Genomic DNA, 21,159 nt, shown 5'->3' with positions numbered 1-21,159 from the left:
GACACAGGGATAAAAGGTCTAATAATGAGTATATAATGGTAATTTTACCTTATTTAATATATATAATATGAAATCACAAAAATAAAATTGATCATTTAACAATCTCCCTAACTTGTTATTTAATTATGGGACCATGAATTCCCATCCATGCATGGCTACCGTTTACTCTTTGCAGTCTACTTTGATTTTAAGACCCTGCCCCCACTACCTAGGATTTGTACATTTTTGGAATGTGAATATATTATAACAAAGCATATACCTACAAATATTCACATCTCCCCCAGTTTCGCCTAGACTTGGAAATCCACTCTTTCATTGGTTGAGGTTGTAAACTTTGTTAAGATGATAATGTTTTATTTGATGTGGTTGGATTCATTATTGGATAGGGTTTTTCAAATAATTAATGTTTGATCATGTATAAGATAAGTATTTGGTTTTAGATCTAATATGAATACTTTCTTTACATCTCTTTCTTAGGTTCACTTCATTTGATAATTCTTTTTTAAAGTTAATCAATTTATAGTTCAGTGGATAAGTTTAAAAGCTTAATTTCTGATTTTAAAAGTTAGTAAATTTAGAGATGACTTTTGTAATTTTTATGGATTCAATCACTTGTTTAAGATTCCAAGCATGCAAATATTTACATAAATATAATTTTTAAGAAAAAAAAAGTGGAAAGAATTCAATATTTATATAAAGTCACAATCAATTTTTCTCGTTGAAATTTTTGGGTCAACTCTTTCCCATTTTAAGTTTGTTTAATAATTGGAGCTAAGACGTCGCCCATACTATTTTTTAATGTCTCCTATGCCTAAATAGCAAATATATAAAATGAGAAAAATGGTGCGTTCATTATGAAGTTATTTGTTTATAAATTAGTTATATATTTTTTCCTTATGACATGTTTCGTTGTTGCTTACCCATCTTATATTAAATGTGTACTCTATACTATTCTTATATATATAACAAATAATTCCTTTATGAATTATTAAAATCTTATCAAGTTAGCAATTGAAATTATCACATTATTGAAGATTTTTTTATTTTATTTAAGCAATTACTTCATGATTATTGAAAGAACCTATCAAGCTATAGTACAAATGTAGAGGTAAAATAAAACTATTTTTTAAAATTTTAAAATTTTAGTTTTTAGTTTTCTATTTTCAACCTTCTTCATACGTTCATGTCAAATAATTTTTTCTTTTGAGCCATATTTTTTCTTCAACAACAAACTAATTCATTACTAAGCATGTTATATATACTAATTACATTTTTTTTAACTATCTTTGCATTCAAATGGCTACCATATATACATTGGTTAAAAAATCATTGCAAAGGTAAGACATTTAAAATGCTATACAAATAAGAAATTAGTTTTGAACGTTTGAAACTCTTTCAAACATGTTAATTGTGGTATTATGGTATTTAAGTGATTAGTTTTTTAAAAGTAATCATTTTGACATTTTGTGAAGCATAATATCATTGATAACTTAATAAGTTGACAAATTATTAATAAACATAAGTAAGGCCCAAAATAATTATAATTTATTTTTTAAAAATAAGTGTAAATGATGAAGATTAATGAAATTTATAAAATAAAAGTTCAAATATTTCAAAGTTCATTTATTCTCACTCATTTTCTCATTCAACAAGTGAGAAGAGATAAGTTTGAATCTCTAAACATTTGATGAATCACATACATGCTATAACCGATTAATTAAACTAAGTTGAGAATAGTAATAATAATAATAATAATAAATTGTTGTAGTACTTGTAATTGATCATCGAGCATTACATCCAATCTTGAGTTTTGGACTAATTATAATTTATTTCTAACACATTAAAGTCTCTTGCTCTTTTAAATTCAACCTTAATAGAAGTTGGTAGGATACAGAAATTTGACATATATAGAAGAAGCAAAATTACAAAATGCAACCTCTCATTCCATATTATAATAGAGTCGAGAGGAATGGTTGGAATGACTAATAACAGCATAAAAATAAGTTGTATAAATAATAGTCATAAAGACATTGTACATACTAAACAAATACAACCATCTAACACACACACATATATATTCATAAAAGTATTTATAGGAAACAAATAATTAAAGTTTTTGGAGATTTTGAAATTTTGAGCTATCTAATATATATATATTAATTGAAACAAAAAATTAGTCGTGAAAAATGGTTGGAAATAACCCTTTCTAAACTTGAGGTTTCCCAAGTAAACCTTTTTTCTAAAAGTTGATTAAATAAGTATTGAGATTACCATAGACCTTTTCAACTCATCTCCAAGACCAAGACTATCTATATTTATTGGAGGAAGCATGGTGAAGTAGGATGGAAGATTTACGTCATTTTTTCAAATCCTATTTTTTTTTTCAAAAATTAAAAATCATAAATATTACTAATAATAAATTCATTGAGATAATCCATAAACCAATTTGAAAATTAGTATAAACATAAATTTAACCTAAGATTTGGAAGCAAGATTTTATAAATAAGATTATGAGAGAAAATAAAAGAAGTTTGTATAAGATTTGAAAAAATTGAGTAGAGCTTGACTCATCTTTAAGTAAAGTTTTAGTAATAGGTAAAATGTTGGTTGAAAAATTGAGTTTTAATATAAATGTTGGTGTTGGATTTCGACGTAGAAGCATGCGTTGGTGATACTAATATAAATTGGTCCGGATACTCACAAGTATAATTAATATATATATTAAGTTGGGATGGAAGGAAGCCATGTAAGTCAAAAGTAGAGAAAAAAGAGAAATAAAAGGTGGATTGAAACAAGAAGCAGTTAATTGAGAAATTTAGTGTTAGTGTGATCAAAACGGCAAATCGGCACAAAAAAGAGGGATCAAAATGGAATATTCGGTGCTATATGCCCTAACTCAGATTCCATGCACGTGAGATGGATGGTGTTCCCAACCTTCTTAAATATCCCAATCACCTCCTCCCCCATTTCTCTCCATAGCCCCTCCCTCTCCTCTTCCTCATCCTCATCCTCCTCCTCCGCTCCCATTTTCCGGTGCAACCACAAAATAGTTGAGATCGCTGTGCTCCTATGATTGGATCTTGACGCCTCTAGGTATTTACCACCATTGCCTACACGTATATGGAAATATTTTAAATTTCACTCTCTCTGTGTTTCTTTGATCATTATATTTTCTTTTCATTTTGTTGTCATCATCCTATTCTGATATTTCATTTCTGTTGATGAAACTTGTTGGCGTTAATGCCAATTTATTAGTTCTTCTGTTCTCTATTTTCTTGCGGATTTCTTTACGAATATAAGATCGTCATTGATCGATCCCCCAATGTAATTTGATGTTTCCATATGGTTTACGATTTTTATATTTATTTTTTTTAAAAAAATCTAAAAGTTTGTGAGAGTAGGTCCCGCCCTCCCAGGACTCTTCCTTTTCCCAAACTCAGGGGAAAGGCTTTTTTTGTTTCTAAACTTTTTGGTAAATATATTTCAATTATGTGTATTTGTACTTTTTTAGTCTTTACATTTAAATAATGTTTTCAAATCATATTTTTTTAGTTCACCAATTTTTATAGCTTTAGAAGGTTCTCGTATTAACTTTATTCTTATTATTATTAATTTAATCCTATTTAGTACGAGGGGTATTAGTTAAACCTTATAAACCACCCAACCTAACTATTCTTCAAAAGTCAATAATAAAAAATCAAATGATTTTAATATAAACTTCTAAATAATATTGTATCTTATTATCTATTGTGTATAAAATGTAATCTAAAATGTTATAATTTGAGAATAAGTAAAAATATCAAAAGATGAAACTACCGAAGGAAGATAGGATCAAACAAACAAGAAACCCTTGAATATCTCTTAATTAGTTGTACAGATGTATATATTTTTTAAAAAAAGAAAAAAGAAAAAAAGTGAGTTGGCTTAGCTTTTATGTATATTATTAATTATATTAATGAATCATGACGTATAAAATCGTCCTTTTTTCCAATCTTATAGTTTAAACAACCAATCAATGAAATTGATGGAAAAATTGTTTAATCTGTTGTCAAGGATTCTTCTAAAGATCAGTATCGTTAAGAATTTTGATATGAGTTTTCCTCTATTTTTTTTTTTTTTTAAATACAAAATTTTTAAATAGGAATCTTCTTTTTCTTTTCTTTTATATTTTAAAATTCTTAGGGTGTCGTCGTTTATTTCCTTCTAAGGTGGGTCCCTAACACCTTTTTGGAAGTCCACACGTCAGATTTCACACGGAAACTCCAACTACAGCCACTTTTACGCATCCACATCACCCTAAATCTTTTCTTCCAAAATAACTATTCAACTTTTTGGTCTAATCATATATACACAATAATATTAAAAATGCATAAAATGTTTTATTTTCACACCTACAGAAATTTAAAAAATAATAAAGAAAAGAAAAATCATTTTAATTCAATATCCCTACTAATAGCACCTTGAATTTTTTTATATTATTATTTTATATCTTGGTTAATAAAATGTAATACATACCATCAATTTTTGTGCTCGAAGTTAGGCGGAAAAATGTTGTATTCAGTTAAATTGATGTAAGCTGTTGCCCCATTTTTCTCGATTTTCTGTTACATGAATCTTGGTTTTTTGATCGTATTAAAAAAAATGTTGTCCACATCCAATACTTTTCCAACCTCTCTTTTTCCAAATAATGAATTTTGATGTATGATGTGATGCATGTAATGTTTCCATGTGTTCTACGGATGTTTTCCTTTGTAATTAGATTGGTTTGAGTTTGATCTTTTGGAGTAAGTAGGTTTAACGAGGATGTACGAGCATTACTCCTTTTTTAAGGCCATATTCTTAGTATAAATTTGTTAGCCTCTTTTGACTTTTTCTTTTATAGAGAAAAAAAAAAAGGTACTTGAGATTTTGGTTTAATTATTACGATGGAAAAAGAAAAAACAATCCCTACAATGTATTACTTGGGTGTAGTCCATTACTATAATCTAATCTACTCACATATTTAAAACAAATTCAATTTTTTTACCAAAGTAATTATAGTTAGGTGATATCATTACTGTATTTTGTCAGTGTTTTTTTTTTTTTTTTTGAATGCTCTCCCCTATTATTAGATTTAGTTATTTTGTTTGCAGGTCTAAGGGGTAACTTTTTAAATTTTTAAAATTTTCTTCAAAATCTACTTCTACCATTTACTTTTTGTTTTGACGTTTTATTAAGTCTATGTTTATATGATTGGGAAAAGAAGTAATGCTCTCATTTATTAATTTAGTGTAGCCTATTCCTACAACCTCATCTAGTCTAATAGTTAAAACAAATTAAGGTTGTTAATAATATGAATAATAGTTAGGTGCAATTCTGTATGCTTACCCTCAATCACAAAGAAAAAGAATACATATAAACCGCATAACAACCTGTATTTAGACACTTCACTAATTTCTTGATTGTTTTGTTGAATTCAAGGGGAAAAGTTGTGAGAAGAGAAAGTTAGAAGAAACTGAAATAAAGCATGGCAAGAGAGCAACTACAAGTATTGAATGCACTTGATGTAGCCAAAACACAATGGTATCACTTCACAGCCATTGTAATAGCCGGAATGGGGTTTTTCACCGATGCCTATGATCTCTTTTGCGTATCTCTCGTTACTAAACTTTTGGGTCGAATTTACTTTCACAAAGAAGGCTCAGACAAGCCCGGTGAATTGCCTTCAAACATAGCCGCTGCTATAAACGGCGTCGCTTTCTGCGGAACCCTCTCTGGCCAACTCTTCTTCGGATGGCTCGGTGACAAAATGGGCCGCAAACGAGTCTACGGAATGACGCTTATGCTTATGGTCATTTGCTCTGTAGCTTCAGGCTTGTCTTTCAGCAGCACCCCAACGTCTGTGGTGGCCACTCTCTGTTTTTTCCGATTCTGGCTTGGGTTTGGCATCGGTGGCGATTACCCACTTTCCGCCACCATCATGTCCGAATATGCCAATAAAAGAACGCGAGGGGCTTTCATTGCTGCTGTGTTTGCAATGCAGGGGTTTGGGATTTTGGCTGGTGGGGTGGTTGCAATTATTGTCTCCTCTGCGTTTGATGCTAAATACCCAGCTCCCTCGTATCAGGAAAATCCCACCGCCTCTACTGTCCCACAGGCGGATTATGTGTGGCGAATTATTGTGATTTTTGGTGCTTTTCCGGCTCTTCTTACTTATTATTGGCGAATGAAAATGCCGGAAACTGCTCGTTATACCGCCTTGGTTGCTAAAAATGCAAAACAAGCAGCAGCCGACATGTCTAAAGTTTTGCAGGTGGAATTGGAATCGGAGCAGGAAAAGATTGACGAGGGAAAATCGAAGAACGATTTTGGGTTGTTCACAATGAGTTTTCTCCGTCGACATGGGTTACATTTGTTGGGGACTACCTCTACTTGGTTTTTGTTGGACATAGCATTTTACAGTCAAAATCTCTTTCAGAAAGACATTTTCACTGCCATCGGTTGGCTTCCTCCGGCAAAGACAATGAACGCCATTGAAGAAGTTTTCAGAATAGCTAGAGCGCAAACTCTCATCGCATTATGTAGTACAGTTCCAGGGTATTGGTTCACCGTAGCGCTAATCGACAGAATGGGACGATTTGCAATTCAATTGATGGGATTTTTCTTCATGACGGTGTTCATGTTCGCATTGGCCATTCCTTACCATCATTGGACATTGGAAGCCAACAGAATCGGTTTTGTTGTAATGTATTCACTAACGTTCTTCTTCGCGAATTTCGGGCCAAATGCGACGACTTTCGTGGTTCCGGCAGAGATATTTCCAGCAAGACTCCGGTCGACGTGCCACGGAATATCAGCTGCATCGGGAAAAGCAGGGGCAATCGTTGGGGCATTCGGATTTCAGTATGCGGAGAAAGGGTTTGGAGTGAAGAAGACATTGATAATTCTAGGGGTTGTGAATGCTCTTGGGATGTTCTTCACTTTGTTAGTTCCTGAATCCAAGGGGAAGTCTTTGGAAGAAATGTCCGGTGAAGGTAGAGATGATGAGGCTCAGAGCACAATAGAGTCAAGAACTGTGCCTGTTTGAGAATTTGTTTATGCATTTCCTCCTTTTCTTTTTTATGTAGAAAAATTTTATGTGTTGTTGTGTCTTTTGTATGGTGAGATTAGAATTAGAATATTCAGCTGATTGTGTATTGGGTGAAGAGATGATGTAGTGGCAAATAACACAGAGACTTGTATTTTGAATTTGATGGTTTTCTTTTAGTAAATATTTTTACAGGGATTTTTATCTATACTTTGGGTTTTGTTGTTATAAAAATTACCATGAGATGAGGAGGAGATTATATGTTAATTGTCTAGTTGTTGTTTGTGAACAACAGTGAAAGAGGGAAGGGTGAATGCAATTTTCATCTTTGATTATCATCTTTTTTTTAGTTTTTGAAAATTGTGTTCATTTTCTTTCCAAGATAATAGTTAAGTTTTTAGTTGAAAGTATTATTATTATTATTCTTATTATAACATATTTACTAATGAAAGATCTAATAATCCTAGTGGTACTTGATCTAGGGTTTGAAACTTTGTTTCTGTAGTTGGGCCTTTCTTTTAAGGTCTTGTAGACTTGGGCTTCTATATTTAGTCCATATATATCTAGACAAGGCTTTAGAAAGAAAGCTTAGTATATTTATTTATCTCCATCCTCTCCATCTTTAGGTTGGGATGCTACTTTTTTTCATGAAAAGTCAAAAAAACAAGTCATTATAACTTTTGAGTGTTTTATTTGAAAAAGTGTTTAAATAAAAATGAATTAAAAAAATATTTTCTTCTTAACTCAATCCAAATGGACCATCAATTTGTTGCTCAACTCATTCTTGTTTTATCTTTTAAACTATTATTAGTTGAGTTAGGTTTGTCTTTTTGTTTATTTTACAATATGTGAAGAGAGAGAATTGAAATTTCAACATTAAACTTGACAACATAAGAGCATTATATAAGGTGAATTGTATTCATTTTAGCTGTTAAACAATTTTGATGTGGATGAAAATGATATTCGCAACTCTTCATAGACAGGAAAGGTGCTTTTTTAATTACATTTAAAAGAATAGAAGTGCAGACAAACTAATCTAGTCATAATCTTTGTCTCTAATATCGTATTAAAATGACGCATTTTGAAGCATATATGGAGTTTTATATTTCTGTAACCATTTTCAATATGATATGGTGGTTAGTTTTTATCAATAAATTTGTTCTCAACTTAAGAAGAAAAAAACAATGGTCCCAAAACAGCAATGAAAGCAACCAAATAAGTATTGGAATTTTAGTGGGTAATAATTTAGTCTAATATTTAAATGGGTAGTCAATTATCAATTTAATTCTCATACTTAAAGTAGTTTGTATTGATTTGGCTTTGTTGGAAAGATACATTTAATAAAAATTCTTACCTAGGAAGATATTTAGAAAAAAAAATCAATATTTTATAGGTGGTAGCATCTCACTAAATTGTTTAAGTATGATTTGTTGTGGTAGATTCTTCTTAACCTTTTTATGAAATATTATAATTCATTTTTTTTGGGTAGATGAGATTACAATCCACAAAAATAATACAATTGAATTGCAACTAAGAATTGATTAAATGTGAAGTTTGTTTATAAATTAAATAAAGGCTAATTGGTTACGCAATCAAAATCAACAACAATTAAGTTTGATCAATTTCTTTTACAATAAGTACCGAATTGTTACCAATTTGAAAATGGAAACCAATGTTTAAAGAGAAAAAGAACGAATAAAAGTAAGAATTAATAGATATTTAAATTTGTGGAAGAAACACCAAAAGTGAAAAGGACAAACAATCTACGGTGTGGTACGGAATACGACACCGTTCTTATCAATAAGAGAACGGAACTCTTTCCTGATTTTCCGTTTTTGGGATCCCCGTCTCCCGGCTGCTTTTCCGTTTTACCGTTTCCTCAATTATTGGGTTTCACTTTTTTTTCCCTCTTTTTCCTTTTAACACAATTTCTCACTTTATTATACACACATATATATATTTTTTAATTATTTTGTTTGCTGAGTAAGAAAACTTTAAATATTTCAAATTTCACTTTCTTGAAAACACACAAATCAAAATTAAAAAATAATAATCATAAAGAACTAGTAGGTCAGTGCTTCAAATTTTATACTTTTTATGTAAGAGTTATCAAATGAGTATAGTTAAAAAACTATAATTAATTTTTGATAGTACAAATATAATTAAAAAATTTGTAGAGTAGACAAAGGTACTTAATTTCAACCGTCAATTTAATTTAGTATTGAAGTCTCTAAATTTCATTAAACTATAATATTAACATCTACAAATCAAATTCAACTAATAAATGTGTTGTTTGATCAGTGCAATTAATAAATGTTTATTAATTAATTTCATATTGAAGAGCAATTAGTGGTAGATTTCATTAAATTAAAACTCATTTCAACAAATAAAATATGAAATCCTCTCTTATGTTTACCTTTTGATATCGAGAAGGCAGGAGAAAGAGTAGAAAGCATATATGGACATAAAACTCTGGCCACCCATTTGCATATAGAAATCAACGGAGAAGTTTGAAACAGTTTATACAAACTCTTTCACTAATTAAACTGCTTTATATATCATAATACCCTCATTATAATTACAACTGTCGAAACCCTCTATACAAAAAAGAAAATGGAAGAAGATGAGGCTCAATCATAATATATTCTCTTCTTTTCTTCCTTCAATTATTGCAAAATTTCACCCTACTTCCGTTTCTCCCATGTTTTCTGCGTACCTTGTTATCCATGGATGTCCTGATTCCGCCAAACAAAAAACGGAAGAATTACTAAGCGGAAGAAAATAATATAATGCTACATAATATTATATATATATATATATCAAATCAAACTAAATTAAGGCTTGGATTTGTTTGCGTAGTGTATTTGAATCGAATACATTGATAAGATCTCAAAGATTTGGGGTGGTTTAAAGGAATTAATTCTGTTTCAGGGCACAAATTAGGGGTTTCGTGTTTTTTTTTTTTTTTTTTTGAAGAGGGTTTGATTTTTCGAGATGAAGAAGAATGGTGTTCAGTGGAAGATTGATAAAAGACGGCGAAAAGGGAAATATTTAGAGATAATTGAAGGGAAATAGCTATATACTCACTGAGGACTTGTTCCGCGGAAATTCTTCTGGAAACGTCTTTACATAGCATTTTACGAAGCAAGTCTTTTGCCGAGGGAGATACAGAATGGAAAACTCTGGACGGAAATCTCAAATTCGCTCGTAACACCGCGTGAAAGATCTCAACAACCGATTCACCATGAAACGGAGGAAAACCAGCTAACATAACATACAAAACCACGCCGGCGCTCCAGACGTCAACCTTTTCGCCGTAGTCTTTTCCGGCTAGAACTTCTGGCGCTACGTAGTACGGCGTTCCGACGACACCGCTCATCGACTCTTCTCCCTGCTTAAACATTTCCGTCGATCCGAAATCCGCCAATTTCACCGAATCCCACTCGTCGAACAGAATATTGTCTGGTTTAATATCACGATGCGCAACGCCGTGACGGTGACAATGAGCCACCGCGTGCATCAGTTGTGACATAATCCTAGCCGCCTCAGCTTCGGAAAAAACCTGAAGTGTGATTCGACGGTGGAGATCGGAAGAAGAACAAAGATCAAGAACCATATGAAGGTGAGATTCGTCTTCGTAGAGATTATGCAACGCGAGAATGTGAGGGTGAGGGTAAAGGAGATGAAGAATCTTCGTCTCGTTAACAAGACATTCCGCGTCGAGTGAATCACCGGCCGAGATCCGACGCTTGTCGATGATTTTGACGGCGTAGTTTCCACCGCAAGATTTAGAAATACATCGGAAAACGGTACCAAATCTTCCCCGGCCAAGCTCTTCAATTACTTGATAGTCTCTCTTAAATCCGTCGCTCATTACTCTGTTTTTCTTTTGCTTTCCTCTCTTTTTGGTTTTCGAGTGTGGAACTGTACGGAACCTAATTAGAAAGCGTTTGGTTTGGTTGAATATTTATGGAAGAAAGTAAAAAACGTGAAGTGAGGAGGAATTCATTTTTTTCGGAATGTTGAAATGGAATATTCGTTTTTGTAACTACCCAATGAGAGTCCGCCACGTTGGTCAATCACAAAACCCGTACTCTTAGATACTTTTAGCCGTTGAATAGGAAACAGACTCCTTCATCCTTTAAATTACCACATTACCCTTCCTCTCTGTTCTCCGTTGCCCTTTCCGTGTCCTTCAACGACGCTTTCTTCCGTTCCGTTCTTTTTCAATTTATATTTTTTCTAATTCAAAGGGAAAAAAAAACGATTTTAAATACCTCACTTTCATACTTTTTTCTTTTCTTTTTTTTACTAATTTCGAATTTCCAGTTTAGATATTTCAAATAAAATTTATGTCTTTTAATTGTTATTTTCAATCTACACATTTGGCACTTTAAATAATTTAAATTTGATGTAAAATTGTAGATATTATTAAAATTAATTGTTTAAAGAATTAAACAAAGTGAAAAAGAAAATACGCCTGAAATTTAAATCTACAGAAATTATTGTTTTTTACTCAATATCTAAATTTAGGCAATTATTGTTTTTTATTCCTAGAGTTTCAGTATTAAATTTAAGCAAATATATACAATTTTTTAATTCTCATAATTGTTTTAGCTATCGGAAAATTATGTTCAATTAACTCATCATCTAATATCAACAACTATGTTACACAGTCTATAATGAGCATTCAATTTTGACCAAACTCATGTACTTAAAAAGGCAGTACAAAAATTTCAACATGCATCCTTAATGCAAATAAATACACTTAATACACGATCTCAACCAAAATACAAATCGACAATTAAAATATCACCTATCTTAAAAGTTATACATACGGTTATTGTTGAACTAAACTTCTTTTCATTTTAAATATTATCCGTAAAAAGAGAAATTTTTATTATTAAAACATCCGACCTTCCAAATATCTCCACAATTATATGATTGTAAACTAGTTTTGGTTGCATTTGGAACATTTATGGGATAAATTTTATTAGTTTTGTAAGCAGATGAAACTTTCCAAAAAAGAAATGGTCCACTGATTCCGGACGACACGTCGTTTCCATATTCTTGTTAAAAAGGTTGTCGTTTATGGAAGAGGGGAGAAACTGCGTTATGAAGGAAAACAGGAACGCGTGTTGGTCATGCCGGTGAGTCCCGCGTTCCATCATCAACGTGTTCCCTTTTTCTTGAAAACCTATATTATTGCAATTTACAATTTACATTATCTAAATAATATTATTAATTAAATTATATATATAAGTATTTATATTGATTGCAAAATATCTTTTGAATCTCATTCCACATCACTCCCCAAAAAACTTTCCTTTTCTTGGATCATTCACCATCAAACAAGGTGTGTTTGAATAGACTAAAAACATGTATATTTTTTAAAAGAATATTGATGTTAAAATTTTCGAAAGATTAGTGTTTCAAATGTTATTTTGGGTGATGTTAAATATTTTAATTTTTTTAAAATTGATTTATTTTTAAAATTAAATAATCGAAAAGTTGAACTAAAGATTGTTATATATTGTATTGTTTTTAATATTGTATTGATTTTTTTTCGTATGAATATCTAATTTTTAAATAAATAATATCTATTGAGTTTTACTAATTTTGATGAAATATTATAGGACAGAATTAAGTTATACCATCGTAGACATTTTCTTTTGAAAGAAAAGAATCATATTATTAAGAAGGCAAAATGGATTTAAGCTAAACACAATAGTCAAGGGAGAAAAGTATCGAATCAAAAGAAGGGGAATTAGAGTTTAGGACACGAAAAGCCAAACAAATGAGATAACTTGTTGGAGTAACTCACAAAATTAAGAGAAACAAACAACAACCAACCTTACAAGAATTGAGAAACCAAAAGAAAATTTTGAGAGTTTATTAGCATACTCTCTGAAAAGTTTAATGTTTAAAACTTCACTCATTCTCAAAATAAGTACTACACAAAGAAATCCAAAATTTCTTTATTACATTCACACAATCAAAATAATTTTTTTTTTACTAAACAGATATCGATCATGGAGGAGTAAAAATCAACAATTGATTGATCGGTCGATTTTTTATCAAACTTTTTATATGCTACCAAAAACTTTTAATTGAATGACTTAATTTTTGATCTATCACACACAAAATTAATTAGGTTACATTTCAAAGACCATATCTTGAGATATGATCCAATCAAAATAACAACCAAGATATGATCCAATGAAAATAACAATAGGTATATCAACAATAACAATAATCTCGAAGTTGTGGAACAAGATATTTGATTCTGATCTGAGAATACTGACAAAATTGGAAGCAGCTTTTTACTTTTTCTTAATTAACAAGAATATGATTGGGACTTGAGAGTTGGGAGTTTGGAGGGATATTAATTAAGGAATAAAGTGGAGAAACATGAAATATATTTTAAGAACAATTATCTACTTGTCTTCAATTTTGGATAACGTGTGTTTCGTCCTCAATTTTTTTAAAAATATAATCTTTTGGTCACAATTTTTAAAAAGAAAAGATGCATTTTTAGTTCATCAATTTTCACAGTGCGTCTTTCTAGTCATAGTATATACTTTTAGTCTTTAAATCTTTTTAAATAAATTAACGAGATCTGTGAAATAAAATTTTTCCTTATTATTCTAAACAGTAATTTGACCATTAAAATGTTCAAAATAAATGTTAAAAAATAGAATTATCAAAAGTAGCAAAATTGATGATTTTCGTAATTTCATCCTTTTTTACATGGAGAATAAATATTTTATTATTTTTTTTTTTAAAAAAAAACCTCTTAAAACAATAGTTTTTCTCTAAAATTATTTTGCTCACTTAAAATGTCATAATTATTTAAAATAATAATATAAAATCATTTTAGTAATGTTTTAAATACGTTTTTAAAAATCTTAAGATTAAGGTACAATCTCAAATATTCACAAAAATAAAATAAAAAGATAGGTTTTAAAATCTTTTAAAAAATAATAATTCTGTTGTTCAAAATTTCAGGGGTATGAAAGTAATTTTCTAAATTTTATAACTTTCAAATAAAGTAAGAATAACTATATAATCAAAATATTATTATTATTTGAGGAAAGCTAAACTAATTTCTTCTTCTTGACCCAAGTATTTCTCCATATACTAAACGAACTCACGAAGACTTTCCCGAAGAAAACCAAGAGTAAGGTCAGTCAACAGTTAAAACTTTCAACAAAATCAATAAATTAATTTGAATAGTTAGTGGTTGATGACCGTTTTAGGGTGGAAATATAGCAAAGTCTATTAACAATATACTTCCATGTCTATCTAATTCAATATTTAAAACATTGTCTATCTATTATGATAAATTTTGTTAGGTTTGCAATTTTTCAAATTATTGTTATTTCTGATAATACTTTAAATCTCATCTCTATATTTACGACTATTTCAATTATTTTTCGTACTGGTTTATATATTTATATATATTCTCTCTATAATCCATCCTTTTCGGTTCTATAGCTCTCACCTCATTTATTTTTCTTCCCCTACCAATTTTTGTCATTCTTGTCTCCTCCCAATTTTTGTCATTCTTGTGTGGACCTGCACAAGATTTCATAATTGGCCATAATCCATTAAACAAAAGGTACCTCCCACGGGTACGTTTTGTTTTACATTTATTGCACATGCATACCTAAAACTTTGATAACATACCTGACTGCATTTCAGCCATAGTCCGAAGATTTTTCCTTCATTTTCTCCTCAATCGTTTTGAAATAGATAGCCCACAACAAAAAGTCTTAAGGGTCCACATGATTCTCTCAAACAAGAGGTTGCTGTTTAAGCCTTTTTCTTTTTTAGAATTGGCTTTTGGAGAAACCAAAAGGCTAGCCTCATTTCTAAGGTAAATTTCTTATTTGATAGTGGGGAGAAGGTGAGGTGCGAGTGAGGTACATGACAAAGTCACTAACCAACTCCAAGCTGATATCTATGGCTAATTGGAAGCCATTTGTTTGTTTGTTTGTATTTTTGGGTCTTTCTTTCTATTGTTTACAGGGCCCCATTTGACAGAGTTTTGCTTTTTCTTGCTTCACAGTGAGGTATCAGAAAACATATGGTTTTCATATCACAATCTATATTTGATAAGGTCCTGTAACCGATAAGTGGTTGTTCTCCTTTGCTCTAAAACATTTTCTTATTATCATTAATTTCTTATCCCTCCGTTGGCTTCCCTGGTATCAATTTAATTCATCAGCTAACTCTAATTATCCTTAAAAAAATATATTGACATGACATTTATCTCTAAACCCATAAGGAGGAGAGAGAATTACTTATGAGTTGGAGAATTGAGAAACCAACAGCAATGGAGTCACATCCACCCTCATGATCCCAACACGATGGAGCAAGTTTTTGAACATCTGCTTATCACAACTGGAAAAAATCACAACTCGTAGCATGTATTCCTTCAATTAGATAAGATAAAATAGAGAGTAATTTTTTGTGTAAACGGAATATAAGGAGGAACTTAACTCACAGCTTGGAGCAGTAAAAAAATTTATTTTAAACCAAACAGTTATGTCTAGGAACTCAGTAGGAGACTTTAGGATATTTAGAGACCAATTGAATGAATAAAAAGGAACCAACAACCTGAAGAGAAGACCTGGTTGGTCATGTTATGAATAGAGCAAGTATTTTAAGTCAAGTTTACAACATCACCTTAGAAGCATCATAGTAATCAGTACGCTCGAGTTAGACTGCAAGCTGCAATAGCTCCTAACCAGCCTTCAATTCAGATATATATGAGATTTTGGAACATTTTTGGTTTCAGGAATTAATAGGCAAAGTAATGTGGTAGTAAAACAGATCTCTAAGAATTCTTAGCGTAGAGCTCAGTTTAAACTGTCTTCTGTTAGGTCAGTTGCCTGGATCCCGTAATGGATTCCCTCCATTTGACTTTTAAGCCTATTCTTTGATGTTGCGATCCTGGATACAGATGGAGACCTGCAAAAAGAGTTACTTGTTACAAGCAGTAAGAACTGGAGTCAGTGGAGTAGAGCGTTGATGTAGGGAATAGTAGAGCAATTTTGTAATTTCATTTAGTTAATTGTACTGTACTTATCTTCCATATTTTGTGAAGATTGTGTAAGGATTGCTTTTGAGTTCTCTGATAGAGCTTTAGGCTCAACTAATTATCTTGATTCTCGAGCAGGAGTATTTCAAACTGCCGCATGTCGTTACTTCATTTCTTATGCTTGCATAACTAGAAATCTAGAATGAAAATATAAAAAATTGAAAGTGTTTACTAGTAGTAAAAAAAAAAAGAAGAAATCAAGTGTGAAGAGTCGAAGACTACAGACTGAATGAGTCCTCCAGGCTCTCCCAGAGACTAGAATAGCAAAAACTGGCATGTAATCCCAACGGTTTGTAGAACCAGATGTAGCTCTAAAATATTGGAATAAGGGTAGTAATGAATCAACGGTCATGGTATGGATGTTAGGTACTGCACGAAAGCAGATAATGAGAACTGAAACAAAGATGTGCTATAACATCCAATCGGGTAACTTAGTTGGAACGAATGGACAAGCGACTGATACTAATCTAAGATAGGTATAACATCACCCTTTGCATAAATTTCCAAAATCCCTGTTGTTAAAGGCAGAACGACACAGATTAAGCTTGATGGTACAGCAGGACAACAATTTTTCATGAATCCATATCAGAAAGAAAGTGGACCAAATACACCAGGAGTGTGACAACTCCCCAAAGTTTCCATGTTCATCAATATCACAAGCCATTTGTGCTTTGAATTCATGCTAGCTAACCTAGAAATAGCACCTGATGTGCACATTGAACACATAAAGAAAGGTGTTTGATATAATGAAAATTGGAATGGTTAAGTAATATGAAACGAAAGCAGAATCTGAGCAGATACGGTATTGGAACCCTAACAGGTGAGCACACAACTCGTATGCTACAAACAGTAAAGGTTTGAAACTGAGATCAATCATAAAGGAACGGCAAGAGAACTAAACTGTTAAGTCGAATTACTGAACCAACGAGGAAACAGCTGTTTGAATGAATTAAAATAACTAACTAGGCAATGAAAAAGATTTTGCTCTTTCGCCAGTTCTGACCACAAGATCAAAGTCATAAACAGCATATCTACAAGACTACAATCATTCTCAGTAGTTCTCAGGTATGCACTTTTGCTATGAACAGCAACAACCTTTCCAGATGAAACGTTAGCCGGAACTTTAGCTGAATGACCCAAAATATTAATTTTCCACAAATTGTAGCCGTGGCTTTGCCAGCTAATGAATGGCTAACAGATTCAAATTTCAGTCCCTAAATCTCCCCTCAGTCCATAAAGAACAAACTCCTGATCTTTAAAGTGTCAGGCAAACATTATGGGCAGCATAATTGAATTCCTTATTCCTCAAATTAATATCAACTGAAGTATTTCATATTCGACCAAATCTTCTTTCATTTTTTCGTTACATTTTTCTTTTTACATTTTCCTCTTCTGACTGAATTTCCTTCCAGCAACAGCATGATAACAACTAGAGCAAAGTCTTTCTTCATTATGCAACTTCAATAATGCACTAAAGAAGAGATTGTGTTAGTTAGCTAGAAAGAGAGATGTGTACAAGAGAGGATAATTATTTTCAATAGTACAACACTTTGTGGGTGAAACCAAAGTAAGGTCATGAGGGCTTATGTTCAAAGTGGACAATTTCACACCCTTGTGAATATTATAGAAGGTTTGTTGTCCAATCAATTGGTATTAGAGCCTCGGTTAGAACCTAACTATGTATCAAAGGACACCTCAAGATTCAAACAAAATTGGTGACCCTCATAGTCGTATGACACTGTGATATGTGGGTGACTTCCTAAATCAAACAAAAAATGATTGAGTCGCAAGCAAAGTATAATTCTATCAGATCAGTGGATCGAAAGTGTTAATGTTGTACACACTTTATACTTGCAAAGCAACAAACTACATCTCCACGAAGCTTCTCAAATCAAACAACTTGCAAAGAACGACTCCCAGAGTATTGCAAACGAAACAATCAAGCTAAGCCAAACGAAGAGGAGAAACAAAACTAGAAGAAACAATGCATAAGGAGAAATCAAAGCAGAGAGTCAAAAAGAAAAAGAGCCCAACATTTGAGTGGTTCAGCCCAAAGGCTTACCTCCACTGTGCAAAGGGACGGAGATTTTATTTATTGTTCTTTACAAAGCTAATTGGAGGAATAGTACAATCGCTCTAACAAAAGACTCTCTAGTTTTCCTCACATAAATTCTGTACAACAAAAACAGCTTTTAAAATGTATAGGAATCTTTTCGGTTACATCACAACCACTAATTTCCCAATTTCGACCTATTGAAAGATGGAGAGTAGCCTATCAGATCGTTAGACTGATAGGAGAAATGGAGAAGTATATCTTTGATCGAGAGGCAAGGATTAAGGGTGTAATGTGATTTGTGCTCGTGCTCTTTTTGGATGTTGCATGGGGATCAAGAGCAAGTTCGTTCACTAACGGCTTATGTCAAGCTAAAGGCGAATTTATGTGAGGGTCCAAATGTCCTGCTCTGAATGCAATCTAATATAGTATGGAAATAGAATAAATATTTTCAGCACAATCGATATCGATCCAACTATCCAAAAGAAAACAGAATAATATATTCAACAAGCACCACTAACCAAAAAAAAAAAAAAAAATGAAATCCAATAGATTCGAAATGAAAAGGCTAAGAGAAGGTTGGGTTCACTATTAGAACTGGAAATCGAACGATGATCAAAAGCCGGGACTCCAAGTAGCTCGAGTATAAAGAAAATTGGGTAAAAATTCTTGTGATCATGGGAAAATGCTTGAAATGAAACGGGGAGATTAGACACTCAAAGAAAAATCCCAAATCCAGATTATACTAAAATGCATCGCACGGCCACAGAAATGATTCCAAATAAACAATAAAAGTAGACAGCAAGGTTAAGTATAGAAGAAACGAATCATTGATCGACCTAATCATGTCAAATCTTACCCTTCGGAAAACCATTGCAGCTGAAAATGCTCAAAGCTGGAGAAACTGATAGTTTTGGACTATGCAGAACAGAAAAGAGATGAAAACGACGAAGCAAAACCAATGAATTGGAAAGGAACAAAATAGCTTGAAAAAGGAAAAGCCACGTGGGAATTTACAATGACAACTTTTGAATTCGCTTTTTTATTCTTTCAAAATTCTCTGGCCAATAGCAAAGCCAAAATGCGATGACTCAGCAAATATTTTTCCAATACTTTTTTTTTTCTCTCTCAATTCTATTTTCAAGCGGACCTCATTAATTTATACGATCTTTGAGTTTCATACAAAATTAGTATCTATAAACGAAAAGAACAAAATAATTGACCCTCACCTTTAACAAAGTGTATCAAATTCTTGTAATCTCCTCAAGATAAACTTATTGGGGGATTTTTTCAAAAGAAAAAAAGAATTGGGAAAAGTGTTTACCGCATACCAAAATTTGAACTCAAGCATAAAAAATATGATGAAATACCAAAACAGTTCATGCAAACCTAATTTTTCATATAATCAACTATATGTTTTTCCCTAATCGGCATCCAAAACCCATTTTTTCTTTCAAATAATCTCACAACCTCTAACATTCTTTTTCTTTTTTCTACTCCTTAAACAATACCTCATAGGTTTGAAGTTGAGATCTCTATAACTTTCCCCTCCCTTGACGATGTATTTGAATATTGTGTGTAAAAATCTAATGGTTGTGTCGATTCACATACTATTTGTTAGACATTAGAGGTATATTTTCTACGAATGTTGCATTGGTATTAAGAACATAATCATATTGTGACTAAATAGATGAAGAAACTGACATCTTTCCAATTTTTCAATTATTCTTCTTTTTTCTACTTGATCAATTTTTCAATTCTTCCTCTATTTTCTACTTCGGTTAAACTTTTTCTACCTTGATTCTTCATCTTTAGCATTCTACATAAATTAAGCAATGTTTCATTTCTCATTCTTCTTCTTCTTTTGTTTGTATACATACTAATTAAATTTATTTTTTCAATAGATGTCAAGCACTCAAACAAGAGCATCTAAGAAGAGGTATGAAATTTGATTTTGTTTCCTTTAAATTAAATAGTTGTGCTACATTTCTACCTACAATTTAGCATTTGCAACATGTGGGGATTGAAATACTCTCTAAATTATAGTCTTCTATCACTTATAGACAATGATAGAGTGGTTGTACTAACTTTCTACCTATGTTTTAGATTTTGCATATAGATTGAAATAAAGAAATATAGAATAGTTATGCTATTTTTCTGTCTATGTTTTAGATTTTGCATGTGGATTGTACCAAGTAGTTAAAGAATTTGGTTGAAATTTTGTCCATTTAAAAGATGTCCAAAACGACTTCTCATGGCTTCAGATAAACAAAGTGATTGAATTTGTGTAATATTTTTTTCATGTTGAATGAGTAGTAACGCGTGTTTTATCTGTTAAAAATATTTATTAAAACATGTTAGCTAGTAAATAAACTTTTATATATTTTTTAAAGTGATAGAAGACTATCACTAACTATTAGTAATAGAAGACTATCACTAATAGAAGAAACGGTCTATCCTAGCAGTGATTTTTACACACAATATTCAGATGCATCGTCAAGGAAGGGAAAAATTCCAGAGATCTCAACTTCAAAGTTGAGTGAACCTGATGAAATTCAATCGTTGAAGAAGAAGAACGTTGGCGCTTGTGAGATTATTTGAAAGAAAAAAATTGTGTTTTGGGTGTCAACTAGGGAAAAACATCCCATAGTTGATTTTTTAAAAATTAGGGTTGCAAGGACTATTTTGGTATTTCACCATATTGTTTTGGGCTTGTGTTCAAATTTTTTTATAAGTTGTAAATACTTTGTCTAGTTCTTCTATTTTAAAATACCCCTTAAGAAAATGGTCAGAAATAAAGAATAAACTATTTTACTTTCCATATGAATATGGGATGTAATGTAATGATTTTTATCTTTGAGTAATTTTTTTAAATAGACTTATTTATTGATCCACATTGGATTCGTACGCCACTCAAATTTGTGTGAAAGAAAC

The 21,159-nt window shown here is 31.5% G+C and overlaps 2 protein-coding genes and 1 long non-coding RNA gene across 5 annotated transcripts; 1 reads left to right on the top strand and 2 right to left on the bottom strand.

Annotated features, from left to right (window-relative positions):
* Window positions 1-2,960: 2,960 nt before the first annotated feature.
* On the top strand, window positions 2,961-7,355 carry LOC101209582 (inorganic phosphate transporter 1-4). The gene is made up of 2 exons (XM_004134017.3): window positions 2,961-3,093; window positions 5,461-7,355. The coding sequence occupies exon 2, from the start codon at window positions 5,507-5,509 to the stop codon at window positions 7,064-7,066; it is 1,560 nt and encodes a 519-aa protein (XP_004134065.1). The 5' UTR covers window positions 2,961-3,093; window positions 5,461-5,506; the 3' UTR covers window positions 7,067-7,355.
* Window positions 7,356-9,523: 2,168 nt separating this feature from the next.
* Window positions 9,524-11,055, bottom strand: LOC101210072 (phosphoenolpyruvate carboxylase kinase 1). The gene is made up of 2 exons (XM_031883604.1): window positions 10,154-11,055; window positions 9,524-9,801 (listed from the first exon to the last, which is right to left on the bottom strand). Exons 1-2 carry the CDS (start codon window positions 10,938-10,940, stop codon window positions 9,746-9,748), a joined length of 843 nt encoding a protein of 280 aa, XP_031739464.1. The 5' UTR covers window positions 10,941-11,055; the 3' UTR covers window positions 9,524-9,745.
* Window positions 11,056-11,847: 792 nt separating this feature from the next.
* On the bottom strand, window positions 11,848-19,239 carry LOC105434829. Of its 3 annotated transcripts, XR_004215566.1 has the most exons (6): window positions 19,085-19,239; window positions 15,758-16,042; window positions 15,373-15,459; window positions 14,756-15,273; window positions 14,571-14,644; window positions 11,848-12,263 (listed from the first exon to the last, which is right to left on the bottom strand). It is a non-coding gene; the product is annotated as an uncharacterized LOC105434829 (long non-coding RNA). The 3 variants fall into 3 exon arrangements; XR_968915.2 differs by lacking the exon at window positions 11,848-12,263 and having other exon boundaries at window positions 14,413-14,644; XR_968913.2 differs by lacking the exons at window positions 11,848-12,263; window positions 14,571-14,644; window positions 14,756-15,273; window positions 15,373-15,459 and having other exon boundaries at window positions 15,582-16,042.
* Between the last annotated feature and the right edge of the window lie 1,920 nt (window positions 19,240-21,159).

This window comes from Cucumis sativus, chromosome 3, assembly GCF_000004075.3.
Source record: "Cucumis sativus cultivar 9930 chromosome 3, Cucumber_9930_V3, whole genome shotgun sequence".
Classification (NCBI taxonomy): Eukaryota; Viridiplantae; Streptophyta; class Magnoliopsida; order Cucurbitales; family Cucurbitaceae; genus Cucumis; species Cucumis sativus.
The sequence above is the reverse complement of the archived record's forward strand: the minus strand, read 5'-3'. Positions and strand labels throughout refer to the sequence as shown.

Coding starts and splice junctions, on each gene's coding strand:
- LOC101210072 (XM_031883604.1), bottom strand. CDS start 10,940: ATGAGCGACGGATTTAAGAGAGACTATCAAGTAATTGAAGAGCTTGGC. Junction 9,802..10,153: donor TTCCGCGGAACAAGTCCTCA/GTGAGTATATAG, acceptor TGGCGGAATCAG/GACATCCATGGATAACAAGG.
- LOC101209582 (XM_004134017.3), top strand. CDS start 5,507: ATGGCAAGAGAGCAACTACAAGTATTGAATGCACTTGATGTAGCCAAA.